Consider the following 14,726-nt stretch of genomic DNA (forward strand, 5'->3'; position numbering starts at 1 on the left):
GAAAGATCATTTCTAATGCCACCACAATCTCTAATGCTACCTCTTTCAGAACCCTAGGGTGCAGTTCCTCTGGTCCAGGTGACTTATGTACTTTTAGGTCTTTCAGCTTTTTGAGCACCTTCTCCCTTGTAATAGTAACTACACTCACTTCTCTTCCTTCACACACATCTGGCACATTGCTAGTGCCTCCCACAGTGAAGATTGTGCAAACTACGCATTTAGTTCATCTGCCATCTCCTTGTCCCCCATGATTATTTCTCCTGCCTCATTTTCTAGCAGTCCTATATCCACTCGCATTTTTTTTAAACATACCTGAAAAAGCTTTTACTATTCACTTTGACATTATTCGCTAGCTTCCTTTCATTATTCATCTTTTCCCTTCTAATGATTCCTTTAGTTGCTCTCTGTAGGTTTTTAAAAAAACTTCCCAATCCTCTATTTCCCATTAATTTTTGCTTTGTTGCATGCCTTCTCTCGTTTTTACATTAGCTGTCGCTTCCCTTGTCAGCCATGGTTATATTTTGGCACTTGAGTATTTCTTCATTTTTGGAATACACACCTTCCTCATTTTCCCCCAGAAACACACGCCATCGCTGCTCTGCTGACATCCCCGCCAGCAGCTCCTTCCAATTTACTTTGGCCAACTCTTCTCGCATTCCACTATAATTTCCCTTAATCCACTGAAATACTGCTACGTTAAACTTTATTTTCTGCCCATCAAATTTCAAGTTGAACGCAATCATATTGTGATCACTGGTTCCTAAGGGCTATTTTACCTTAAGTTCCCTAATCGCCTTTAGTTCATTACATAACCCCCAATCCAGTATAATTGATCCCCTAGTAGGCTCAACAACAAACTGCTCTAAAAAGCCATCTCATAGGCATTCAACAAACTCACTCTCTTGAGATCCATTACCAAACTGATTTTCCAATCAACCTGCATGTTAAAATCTCCCATGACTATCATAACATTGCCCTTTTGATACACTTTTTCTATTTCCTGTTTCTATAATCTGTGATCCACCTCCCAGCCACTGTTGGAAGGACTATATATAAACTGCCATCAGGGTCATTTTATTCTTGCAGTTTCTTAACTCAACCCACAAGGATTTAATACCTTCCGATCCTATGTCACATCTTTCTACTGATTTGATGCCATTCTTTACCAGTAGAGCCATATCTCCCCCTCTGCCTACCTTCCTATCCCTCCAATACAACGTGCAACCTTGGACATTCAGCTCCCAACTACAACCATCCTTCAGCCACGATTCAATGATGGCCATAACATCATACCTGGCAACCTGTAATGGTGCAACAAGATCATCCACATTTTTTTAATACTCTGCGCATTGAGATACAACACATTGAGTACCGTATTTGTTACCCTTTTTGATTTTGCATCCCTAAGGTACTGATACTCACTCTGTTGGCTGCGGTTATGTCCCATCACCTGGCTGCCCTTCCTGACAATCTGACTGCATGCTATCTTTACTTTCTTACCATCTGTCCTTTCCTGAGTCCCATCACTCTGGTTCCCCTACCCTGCCAAATTAGTTTAAACCCTTCTCAACAGCTCTAACAAACCTGCCCACTAGAATATTGGTCCCCCTCAGGTTCAGGTGCAACCCGTCACTTTTGAACAGGCCATGCCTCCCTCAGAAGAGATCCCAATAATTCAATAATCTGAAGCCCTGCTCTTCTCAGCCACGCGTTTATCTGCCAAGTTATCCTGTTTCTACCCTCACTGGCATGAGGCACAGGCAGCAATCCAGAAATTACTACCCTGGAAGTTCTACTTCTCAGCTTTCTACCTAGCTCTCAAAAGTCTCTTTTCAGGACCTCATTGCTTTTCCTTCCAATGTCATTAGTACCAATATGTACCAAGACATCTGGCTAATAAGTTAATTGAGTGCTGCAGAAATTGTTGGATTGTAGAAGAATCAGGGTGGAGTTGATGGGCATGCTTGAGATTGCCAGGAATTAGATACAGAAATGTTACTCTGAGGGACAGCATAGACAAGATGGGAAAAATTTGAAAAATATGAGAATATGATAAATAGACCCAATAGTAAAATGGCTTCAGGACAGCCAGTGTGGCATCATGGTTTGAAAATAAAAGCTAACAGAATTTAAAGACTAGTGCAAGCTACATGGAAAAGTAATTGATATGTTTAAATAAAACCTGGTAGAATATTGTGCATTGAGCTCACGTCACTCAGCGCTGATCCTGTGGATCAGCTAGCAATATTATCTCATATCTCTGGAACATTACATTGCAGATGATTTTATCTATGTCTTGTCCCCAACAGAAACCCAGGTAACAGGAAATGTCATCTCCCTGCTAAAACTATATCTTCTCTCCTGGCTATCTAATTGATCAAGTTCAATCAGCATCAAAAGGCTTGCCACATCATCTTTATGGAGAACTGTCAAAGCAAATGTCTTAACAGAGGTCAAAGATGAGCAAGTGATCAGAAAAAAATGCCCAAGAATGACCTCAAAACTTTATACCTTTCATCTGATAAAATCTGTGTTGAAGAATACTGTCTTGTTTTTACAAACCCCATTTCCAGAAAAGTTGGGATATTTTCCAAAATGCAATAAAAACAAAAATCTGTGATATGTTAATTCACGTGAACCCTTATTTAACTGACAAAAGTATAAAGAAAAGATTTTCAATAGTTTTACTGACCAACAATTGTATTTTGTAAATATACAAATTTAGAATTTGATGGCTGCAACACACTCAACAAAAGTTGGGACAGAGTTAAAATAAGATTGAAAAGTGCACAGAATATTCAAGTAACACCAGTTTGGAAGACTCCACATTAAGCAGGCTAATTGGTAACAGGTGAGGTATCATGACGGGGTATAAAAGTAGCGTCCATCAAAGGCTCAGTCTTTGCAAGCAAGGATGGGTTGTGGCTCACCCCTTTGTGCCAAAATTTGTGAGAGAATTGCTAGTCAATTCAAAAGGAACATTTCCCAACACAAGATTACAGAGAATTTAGGTCTTTCAACATCTGCAGTACATAATGTTGCGAAAAGATTCAGAGAATTCAGAGACATCTCAGTGCGTAAAGGGCAAGGTCGGAAACCACTGTTGAATGCACGTGAACTTCGAGCCCTCAGGCGGCACTGCCTAAGAAACCGTCATGTTACTGTGACAATTACAGCCACCTGGGCTCAGGAGTACTTTGGAAAACCATTGTCACTTAACACAGTGACATCCAGAAATGCAACTTGAAACTGTATTACGCAAGGAGGAAGCCATACATCAACTCTATGCAGAAACGCCGGCTAGTTCTCTGGGCTCGAGCTCATCTCAGATGGACCAAAAGACTGTGGAACCGTGTGCTGTGGTCAGATGAGTCCACATTTCAGCTAGTTTTCGGAAAAAACAGGTGTTGAGTTCTCCGTGCCAAAGATGAAAACGACCATCCTGATTGTTATCAGCAAAAGGTGCAAAAGCCAGCATCTGTGATGGTATGGGGGTGCATCAGTGCCCACGGCATGGGTGAGTTGCATGTATGTGAAGGTACCATTGACTCTGAGGCATATATTAGGCTTTTAGAGAGACATATGTTGCCATCAAGGCAACGTCTCTTCCCGGGACGTCCATGCTTATTTCAGTAGGACAATGCCAGACCACATTCTGCACAGGCTACAACAGCGTGGCTTTGTAGACACAGAGTGCGTGTGCTTGACTGGCCTGCTGCCAGTCCAGATCTATCTCCTATTGAAAATGTATGGCGCATCATGAAGAGGAGAATCAGACAACGGAGACCACGGACTGTTGAGCAGCTGAAGTCTTATATCAAGCAAGAATGGACAAAATTTCCAATTGCAAATCTACTACAATTAGTATCCTCAGTTCAAAAATGATTAAAAAGTGTTATTAAAAGGAAAGGTGATGTAACACAATGGTAAACATGCCTCTGTCCCAACTTTTGTTGAGTGTGTTGCAGCCATCAAATTCTAAATTTGTGTATATTTACAAAATACAATTAAGTTGGTCAGTAAAACTATTGAAAATCTTTTCTTTGTACTTTTGGGTTCGCGTGAATTAACATATCACAGATTTTTGTTTTTATTGCATTTTGGAAAATATCCCAACTTTTCTGGAAATAGGGTTTTGGAAATTGGTTTTGTAATTGCAGTTAAGATAGGAATGTCTGTGAAACACATTCTTTTGTTTTTTCATTCTCTGTCAAAACGCACGCACTACGTTGTGATGCTCATGAAAACATCCCGCCATTTTAAGTCAGATCACGTTGCCACTAACACTGTGCTGAGTGTGTAACTTTGTATTTGGCTTAAATTTTTCTCTTATTTACCCTTGTAACCATGTCTCCAAAGCTTAAATCCGGTGCAAGTGCTGGTGATACATCAAAGAAAAGGAAAACAATCACGGTTGAAAATAAGGTGGAAATAATAAAGCAAATGGAAAGAGCTGAAATGCCATCGGTCATTGGAAAAGGTCACCGATCGGAACAATTTTAAAGGATAAAGTGAGAATAATGGAGCATGTGGAAGGCCCTGGCCTGATGAAAGCTACAATTATTACTAAGCAATGCAGTGGTTTGATTATTGAAATAGAAAGGCTATTGATAATTTGGTTAGATGATCAAAATCAGCCTAATATTCCTATTAGCCTTGCTTTACTGCAAGAAAAGCTCGAAGCCTTTTCAATGAGTTAAAAGCTGCACATACAGCAAGTGGAGGTGCTTGTGATGAAGAATTTGTTGCGAGTAGGGGTTGGTTCAATCGTTTCTAAGTGAGGGCAAATTTACATAATATTGAAGTGCAAGGTGAAGCAGCGAGTGCCAATGTTAGTGCTGTGAGTGATTTTCCTGAAATGTTTAAAACAATTATTGAGGGAGGTTACTTGCCAGACCAAATATTTAATGTAGACAAGACTGGCTTATTATAGAAAAAATGCCTGAAAGGACCTACATTTCGAAAGAGGAAAAAAGTGCACCAGGGCATAAGGCATCGAAGGATAGGCTAACGTTATTGCTTGGGGGTAATGCATCCGGGGATTTCAAGCTCAAGCCTTCGCTTGTGTATCGCTCCCTAAATCCAAGGGCACTTCGCCATATCATTAAGGCATCTCTTCCCATTATTTGGAAGGCAAATTCAAAGGCTTGGGTTACAATTGCCACCTTTGAAGATTGGTTCTTGAACCATTTTGTTCCTACTGTTGAACGTTATTGCTTGGCCAAGAAAAATCCTTTCAAGATTCTCCTAGTGCTTTACAACGCATCCGGACATCCAAGCACTTTAGATGACCTTCACCCCAATACAAAAGTCATATTTTTACCTCCCAATACCACATCGCTACATTAGCCAATGGATCAGGGAGTCATAGCCTCCTTTAAGGCCTATTATTTATGGCAGACCTTCCCACAAGCAGTCAGGGCTACCCAAGATGATGTGATGAGCTTAAGGGAGTTCTGGAGGGATTATAACATCTATGATGCCATAAAAAAATATTGCTGATGCTTGGAGTGAAGTGAAGCAGTCAAATAAAAAAGGAGTGTGGTTCAAATTGCGCTCCCAGTTTGCACATGCTTCTCAGGGATTTACAGCTGACGACATCGCCGAAGCCAGGCAAGCTGTGGTTGATATTGGTAATGAACTGCAGTTAGACATCAGTGAAAATGATGTTGTAGAGTTACTCGACTCCCATGCTGAAGAACTGACCAATGAAGACCTTATGGTACTAGAGCAGATGATAGCGTTTGAGGAAGAAGGTAAAGACTGTGACTTAGGAACTCCGGAACCAAAAAAGTTTGCGACGAAAAAGTTAGCTGAAGCTTTTCGTCTCATTGAAGCAGGGATGGTGAAGTTTGAAGAGCAAGATCCTAATACAGAGAGCAAGATCCTAATACTATTGAATAGTATGAATTCAATCATATTATGACCTCTGCCTCCAAAGGGTTCCTTTACATTAAGCTCCCTAATAAGATCTGGGTTATTACATAACACCCAACCTAAGACAAAACTTCACCAAAGTTTACCGTCCAGCTACCAAGAACCTCAGCTGCTACAAGGCTATTTATGACGAAAAAAAGAAAAGCTCTGTACAAGCCTCCATTGATGCCTACTTCAAGAAACTGACTCCAGTAGTAAAAATCTCCAGCAGCAGAATCACACCCTGACTCTCCAGCACCAGGTCCATCATAACTTTACCTCACGAATGCCCCTTCCAGTATGCAAGACATCGATGCAACTGTATGTAGTTACTTTATTACGGTATTATTATTATGTACAGTACTATATTATGTTTAAGATGTTTTAGTGTATTTGGGTCAGCACCGCCCCCACTTGTCCCATTTAACCTGTCGTAGTGCGGGTGGACTTTAGGACCCGGGGCAGCTCAGGACCCGCTGCCCACGGCTACTGCTGAATCCGTAGTGTTTCTGTTTCGTTGACGGAAAACGATCACGATTGAAAATAAAGTGGAAATAATAAAACAATCGGCAAGAGGTGAAACGCCATCGGTCATTGGAAAAGCGTTAGGCTACAGTCAGTCAACAACCAGAGCAATTTTAAAGGATAAAGTGAGAATAATGGAGCATGCAAAAGGCCCTGCCCTAATGAAAGCTACGATTATTACTAAGCAATGCAGTGGTTTAATTATTGAAATACAGTACATATGTTTCTTAAGTGTTTTATATGTATAGAAAGGTAAAATATATAATATATACTGAGACAAACGTTTGACTAACTGACACTAAATAATACTGGATGTACCTGTTCTGACTTACATACAAATCCAACTTAAAGATGGGCTCAGGAACGGTACTTGTTCGTAACCCGGGGACTGCCTGTATCCATTAAGTTCATCTGCCATTTCTTTCCTCCCTATTACTACAGCATCATTTTCCTGTATCAATATCAACTCTCACCTCTCTTTTACTCTTTATATAACTGAAAAACTTCTAGTATCCAGCTTTATATTATTGGCTATTCTGCCCTAATATTTCATCTTTTCCCTTCTTACAGCTTTTTTAGTTGCCTTTTGTTGTATTTTAAAAGGTTCCCAATCACTTTTGCTACCATATATGCCCTTTCCTTGGCTTTTATGCAGTGCTTAACTTCCCTTGTCAACCACAGTTGCCTACCCCTGCCACTTGGGAAAAACTTCTACTGTGGGGGGATATCTGTACTACACCTTGTGAGCTATTTCCAGAAACTCCAGCCACTTTTGCTCTGATGTCATTCCTGTCATCAGAGCCTCTGCCATTCCACCTGGGCAAGCTCCTCTCTCATGTCTCTGTAATTCTCCTTATTCTATTGCGATACTGATACATGTAACTTATGCTTCTCCCTCTCAAATTGTAGTATGAATTCAATCATATTATGACCTCTGCCTCCAAAGGGTTCCTTTACATTAAGCTCCCTAATAAGATCTGGGTTATTACATAACACCCAACCTAAGACAGTCTTTCCTTGAGTAGGCTCAAGCACAAGCTGCTCTAAAAAGCCATCTCACAGGCATTCAAATTCCCTCCCTTGCAATCTGACAACCTGATTTTCCCAATCCCCTTGCATATTGAAGTCCTCCATTACAATTGTGACATTACCCTTATTACATGCCTTTTCCAGCTCCCTTTGCAATCTCAACCCCACATCTTGCTTACTATTTGGAGGCCTATATACGATTCTCATGATTTTTACACCCTTGCAGTTTCTTAATTCCACCCACAAAGATTCAACATTTTCTGGCCCTATGTCACTTCTTTCTAAAGGTGTCAATTCCATCTCTTACCAATAGAGCAACACCACCTCCTATGCTGTCCTACCTGTCTTTTCAATACAAATGATCTCTTTTGATGTTAAGCTCCCAAGTGTGGCCTTCTTTCAGCCACAACTCAGTGATGCCCACAACTTCATACTGACCAATCTCTAACTTCACTATGGTTAGCTGTCCTCTGCTATGATTCCTCCTTCTTCAGCCCTTTACCTCTTTCACTATCAACCCCAGCTTCTTCCACCCTCATCTGGTCTCACCTCCACCTTGCACTTGCCAGCTTGTAGTCCTTCCCTTCACCCCATCTTGTGCACTCTTCCTTTCCAGTCCTGATAGGGATTCAGCCTGAAACAACAACTGTTTATTCCCCTCCATAGGTGCTGCCTGACTTGTTGACTTCCTCCAGCTCAAAATGGAACCAATACTATTTTTTAAAATAGCTTTCACTGATCAATAGGTTGACCTACCTATTAATATCTGATTTGATTGCCCAATATCCAAGCTAAGCTAAACAAGTATTTCTCAACCATTAACTACACCGTGATAAATGTTCTTTAACTTCAATGTTGAAACCAAGGCAGATATTCAGCAACTTCTCAAGTATACCTCAAGGAGCTCCTGCAGATTTCTGAATTTGTTCTTTTAGAATAAGGATGCTCTGTCTCTGTTCTGGGGGTAGCATGGCAATCTGTTCTGGAGTTAATTGGAGGACCTGCATGATCAATGCAGCCTAGACCAAACAGAAGAAGAAACAGTGTCAAAATGAAACAAAACTATTTCTACTTTATAGTTCCCTTAATTATGTAGAAAGTAATGAATGAACAGAAATATATGGCCCGTCAAGCCATTTCTTTTGGAGAAAATATTTTTAAAATTACGCAGTTTACCCACATTTTCAGCAAACGATTTAAACAAATTTTGAAATTCAAAAAATTGATTTAAGATGTTTTGAAATACTTTACAATGAAAAATTAATATGAAATTTTACCTTTGATATGCAACCTATTAAATTAACTCTAGCTCCAGGTTGTGCAAGATTAAACACACACAGGTTTTGTGGTCCATCACAGATCTATAGTATAGGTGTTGTGCAGGAAGCACACTGGGCTAATCTGATCTTCTGATCATGAGTCCAAATACAGGTCCACATTGTCTCTAGGTCAAGATGTTAACATTCTGTTCAATGTGAATCTCTTAGCTTACAATGGGTATAAGACTGGAGAGTACTGATCCATGGCTTCATAACATTAGGGTACTGTGCTGGAAGGTGCACATCTGCTGGAAGCTAAAGGGACTATTAATCATAATTCACCTGTCGGTTTCATTCCTAACTTGTGAAAGTAGTTAGGGATTTCTAATCAATCGTCTAATGCAACTGTTTAATCAGCTGTTAGGCAATGAGGAATAGTCCAATGTATTTTATCTTCAGTATTCTCCCTACACAGAAAACTGCCTGTCCCAATTCCTGTTACTCAAGCTTAAGTAGATCAGAAAGTTGAACCGAAACAAAATGCAGCACATCCTGGACAAAATTGGCAAAGAGATCTGATTTATGTAACAATGATAATTAACTTGAAACCAAAAATTTGTTTATGAAAATGAAGTCAATGTAATTTGAGCTTGGCTCCTAAGATTGTCATAGCCAGGGGTGGTAGTGGGGATAAGCTCCCACTACCTATAAAGTACTCCAAATGGGGTGCAACTCTAACAGCCTCCGATAACCAAGTCCAACTCTAGGTCTTCACATATGGTTTAGCTACTAGGCCTGGTGGAACTGTTTCTACTGACAAGAGAAGGAGCAAAGGCGGACCACTGGTGCCTCAAAACCAGTTGTTTCGGACAGGTGGGGCTTGTCAGCCGTGGACAGCAGTCTGTCTAGAAGGAAAACTCTAATTTTAAACCTCTGCTGCCTTGTGGCCACACCCACCCATGGGAAAGACTTCAGGAGTAAACATTGAGGAAGAAATCCAGAGCTGGTGTCCCTAAGCAGTTTGAAGTTGTTTACAACTTCACTCTGGCAACCTCTACAATGACACTAGTACCAAGCTGTATCAGCGCTTGCCTTCCCCTTGGACTGCATTAGTGTCGTGGAAAAGGGAGCCCACTGCATGGGCAACAGATGGTTCTTCAAATCTTCCTGCCCAGGCTTGGACAGTCCACCAGAGGTGCAAACCCATGATCCCCTGGGATCGACAGGTGCCTATCAAATTTGAGCTTGCCCTTAGTTTCACTAACCTTTTCATGGTCTTGTGGTGTCACTTGAGTCTGAGCAGGACTGAATCCTCCAGGCTGACCTCCAGCCACAGGGTGAGCAGGACCCTGATAGGCATAAACACAATACATGCAGGTTATCAACGTGTCTAAACATATGTTTAAGATATTTTCAGAAATTCCTTAGCACAAGAACCTTGTGTTACCTTATCAGCAAAGGTGACAACGTCCTTATCTACACCAAGAAAACAGTTTCTGAGCATTATAAATAACCAGATCACGTATTATACTTAGAATTAAAACCTCTCCATTACAATATCCATGGAGATCAATGAAAAGCACCAAATTATAGCAGGCAAATTTGAACACTCTGCAGTTATGAACACAGCCCAGTCCCAGCATGCAAACCAGCCTCCCTTTTACTAACTCTGTCTACACTTCCTGCTGCCTCACGAAAATGTAATCAAGGAATCTCCCACTCCATTCATTCTCTCCTCTAGCCACTCCCAATGGGAGAAAGATAGAAAATACTAAAGTCTGAAAGCACGTACCACTAGATTCAAGGACTCTAATTAGACTCTGATGATAATGGGATAGAAGTCCTCTCATGCTCTAAAGGTGAATTTTTAAACTCATGATCTACCTTATCAGGACTCATATGAGAAAATCTGCAGATGCCAGAAATCCAAGCAAAACATACAAAATGCTGGAAGAACACAACAGGCCAAGCAGCATCTATGGAGAAGTGTAAACAGTCTCAGCCTGAAACATCAACTGCTTATTTTTTTCTATAGATGCTGCCTGGCCTGCTGTATTCCTCCAGCATTTCTGTGTGTGTTGCATGACCCTTGTACTTTGTTTACTGGCACTGTGCTTTCTCTTTAACTGTAATGCTATATTTACCAAACTGTTTGATTTTTACTGCCTCAATGTACTTGGGTATGGCATGATCTGCTTGAATGGCACACAAAGATTTTCACTGTATCTTGGTATATGTGTACATTAACCAATACTATATGAATCCATCATTGCTACAATTAATTGAAAAATATTGTTCCTTTTGGAGGATTATGTGTTGACAGATTCAATGCCACAACTTGGAGTCAACCGTTCATACCAAGGGAACAAAAACAACTTTTTACCTGAATTTGCGCAATTCCTAACAAAAAACGCCTTTAAGAGTAAGGGCAAAACAAAACCTAAAGGCAGTATCTTAAACTGTGTGTATAGAAGCTTGTCTCTTAGAAGTGCCAGGGTTATTGCTTGAGATTAAAGATATAACAGATTAGGACAAATAAAACACAATAATTTCTTTTAACAACACACACAAAATGCTGGTGGAAAACAGCAAGCCAGGCAGCATCTATAGGGAGAAGCACTGTTGACGTTTTGGGCCGAGACCCTTCGTCAGGACTAACTGAAAGGAAAGATAGTCCTGATGAAGGGTCTCGGCCCAAAACGTCAACAGTGCTTCTCCCTATAGATGCTGCCTGGCCTGCTGTGTTCCACCAGCATTTTGTGTGTGTTGTTTGAATTTCCAGCATCTGCAGATTTCCTCGTGTTTGCTCTTTAATTTCTTTTAAAACTGTTTTCACTGATTGTGATTTGCTTGTCAAATATTTAAACTAACCTCGTTGAGCTCCTTTTCATAATACAGAGATCACAGTCACACAAACTGCTGCATGAATAGACTAGAGTAAATTTACAGTTTTTCAATAGCTTCTGGCCTCCTCAAACCAACCATGTGATAGTGCTTGTACATTCATGGGATGTGTACATTATTGCAATATTGAATTATCCATTATAAATTACGATGAGATCAGGAGGCAGTTAAAATCACTTTTAGACCTGCTATTTCATGAAGCAGATATGGCAAGGATGTCATATTACCCGTTTCAAAACATGAGTGAATGTTACAATAATCTGATAGCTTTACAATTACTACTTCTGCCACCAAATCTTTTTCTTCATCTCAGGATTACTTAATTTACTTGAATTTGAAAGCTCCAGCTGCTGTGGCATGTTTTAGATGTACACCTCATAATCAGGGGCTGTTGAAATTTTCAAAATCAGGTTGCAAGTAAAGACTAAAGGAATTATTATAGACCATGAACAAAAGAAAAAAGGTGATATTAAGAGCACCCATAAATTTGTGGAGTTATTCTGGAATGATAATGCTGAAGATGGTCGAGTAGCTCATCACTAAATATACCGTAATTCTCATCAATAGAGGAAGAGCCCCAAGATTCTAATTCAGACTTGCACAGGCATTCCACATCCTGATGAGAAGCAACAGAACCCAGGACCTTTTCCTATTTTTGTGTATCTGTTATCTACATTAAGAGGGGATTGAAGGTTTATAAATAACTACCTCAGCAGATAAGGGAGGTTTAAAAAAATAAAGTCAGGACAAAAGTGTTAATGACTCCAAGTAAACATTCTATCAAGGCAGAATTAATTTTAAGAGTCTTTTCTAAAATAATTCAGCACAATTTGATGTTTTTTTTCTTACCTGTCGAGGTGGAACAGGTTGCTGTGATCCCTGAGGCCCACTCTGCCCTATCGGATGTGTACCTGGGGCTTGAACTTGCATTCCTGGTGCCATTGGTCCTCTGGGATTTGAGACAGAGCCTTGGTTTGGCCCTGGACCTGGACCAGGACCGGGGCCTGGGCCAGGGCCTCTGATATCAATACCTCTTGAATCAATTCCTCTGGGATCTCTCGCACCTAAGTACAAATTTAAATTAAATACAGATGTTTAGTTTTACTTTCAATAGGTTGAGAGTACTAATATCTATGGCTATCATTGCTTCATTATAAAGGTTTATTTAAATAGTTTTGTTTCCATAATCTAAGTAACTTCCCACATTAAATATGCTCATTATTTTCCATACATTGTAATTAAGCACAAAAATGGAACTGAAACTCAAAGGTCATTGATATGAATCACTATCTTTTTTCTTTACAGATAATGCCTAACCTCTGAGTATCTCTAACATTGCATATATTTCGAAATGAAGTGGAAACTGTACTGACCTTTTCTATTTTTTTCTCTTATTGCTACAGTCAAAGCAACATTTAACAGAGGAAACATTCAAATCTGTACACAATATTTGTCTTCAAGTGCTGTTTCCCATGAAAGCAATCAGCAAACCTAGTTTGCATTCTTCTAAATAAAGTCATTATTTTTCCCGTCCATCAGAATCAAATCAAATAACCTGCTCTGACCACTTTCAACATTGCAATGGAGTTATCAACCCAAGTCCTCCAGCAAGAATAACCATGTCACACATTATCAACAGAGTTAAGCTGACACCTGCAGCTATCCTGTTATCAAGATAGAGAACCTACACTAAACAACCTCAGTGTTTCACAGGTTTAGAGAACAACAAATTGATAGTTTTAAAAGACAGATTGCTTTCAGATTATGGATTGAAGGACCTCACTTTTCTTTTAAAAAAAGCATGTTGTCATTTCAAATATTCAACTCTAAATTCAAGAGCTTGGAATTGCAGAATGGTAGACATTCCTCAGCGTATGCATCTCCACATTTGTCTTTCCCGTACACACAAACTCACTAGCTGCTCTTTGAGTTTTGAAAAATATGCTGACATTGAATTGTAGGAATACAAAGACAGTGTGAACTTGCTTTAATTCTCTACCACTTAAGATGAGGAAATTGTCAGCTGAACTTGTTTTTGCTCTAGGACTAATTTTTCACAGGTCCATTTATTTCAAAGCAGAGGGATGTCTGCAAGGAATAAACAATTACTTTGCTTTCTTTCCTCCAAATTAATTGATTTTAGTTAAATATTTAATTATTTTATTCTGTTGTTGAGCTTTTATATATTTTATAGCCTTAATTGTTTATAGGTACATTTTTTGAATACTTGAAACTATCAAAAGCAATCAAGACATTGATAACTCCAATAGAAAATCCCCAGGATTTAGCTTAGGGCAATCAGCTTTTCTTAGCTGTGTTACTGATAGGAATTTCCTGGGCCATCCACAGGCTAGCATCTTTTTTTGCAAGGGCTTGTCCTTCAGCTATGAGTTAGCAGCAACTTAACACTGCCAGCTTGCAGTAGCCTCAAAGTTTGGTGATGAATTTTCCTGACTCAGCACCATAGGTTTTCCCTACCTCTACATGATTTGATTGGTACTGAATTTTAGAATCGCTTAATTATGTAGAAACATAGGATGAACATCCATGTTACTGAAAAGTGGTTTGGAAAATTGATTTTTTTCCCATCCCTATTAACATCAGAACAGCAAATCCAGTTACCAAATCTGTTGGCTTGCATGCACCATTTCAAATTCTTGTTCAAAACCTCTAGTAAGGTGGACACCTTCAGAAAAATCTCAAATGAGAACTCAGACACGGAGACAATACTAATGACTGAAAGAGCAGATTGAATGCAAGTTAGCACCTACCCATGGAACAGGGCTCAACCTACTTCTAAGGAAACAAACACTGGCCAATACTTAAGCCTCTGAGACAAACTACAACTCCACAATCAGCTCACTGACGTGACATCAAAATCACTTATTTAACAACCTGATACAGTCAGTGATAAAGGTGATTACAAAGAATGAAGTGATCTCATTTGACAAGTCTACAATCTAACAGCTTTCCTGATATCCAGTAACACTGCCACAATGAACTGTGACTATGCATTCACTACTAAAGAGCCACCATTTAAAACCTGGAATTCAGCAAGCCATATATTGCTATTCAGTAGTTTTAAGTTTGTTC

The 14,726-nt window shown here is 39.7% G+C and overlaps 1 protein-coding gene across 2 annotated transcripts in view; it reads right to left on the reverse strand.

The window, feature by feature from the left end:
- Nucleotides 1–14,726, reverse strand: part of cstf2 (cleavage stimulation factor, 3' pre-RNA, subunit 2) — a 71,214-nt gene that overhangs the window by 4,241 nt on the left and 52,247 nt on the right. For both annotated transcript variants that reach the window (XM_073058336.1, XM_073058337.1), the window contains 3 exons: nt 12,483–12,697; nt 9,995–10,078; nt 8,366–8,489 (listed from right to left, as the gene is read on the reverse strand). In XM_073058336.1, coding sequence (XP_072914437.1) covers nt 8,367–8,489; nt 9,995–10,078; nt 12,483–12,697 — 422 coding nt within the window. In that variant the 3' untranslated portion in view covers nt 8,366. The remainder of the gene's footprint in view (nt 1–8,365; nt 8,490–9,994; nt 10,079–12,482; nt 12,698–14,726) is intronic.

The sequence above is a fragment of the Hemitrygon akajei genome, chromosome 10, assembly GCF_048418815.1.
Source record: "Hemitrygon akajei chromosome 10, sHemAka1.3, whole genome shotgun sequence".
NCBI classification, from domain to species: Eukaryota; Metazoa; Chordata; class Chondrichthyes; order Myliobatiformes; family Dasyatidae; genus Hemitrygon; species Hemitrygon akajei.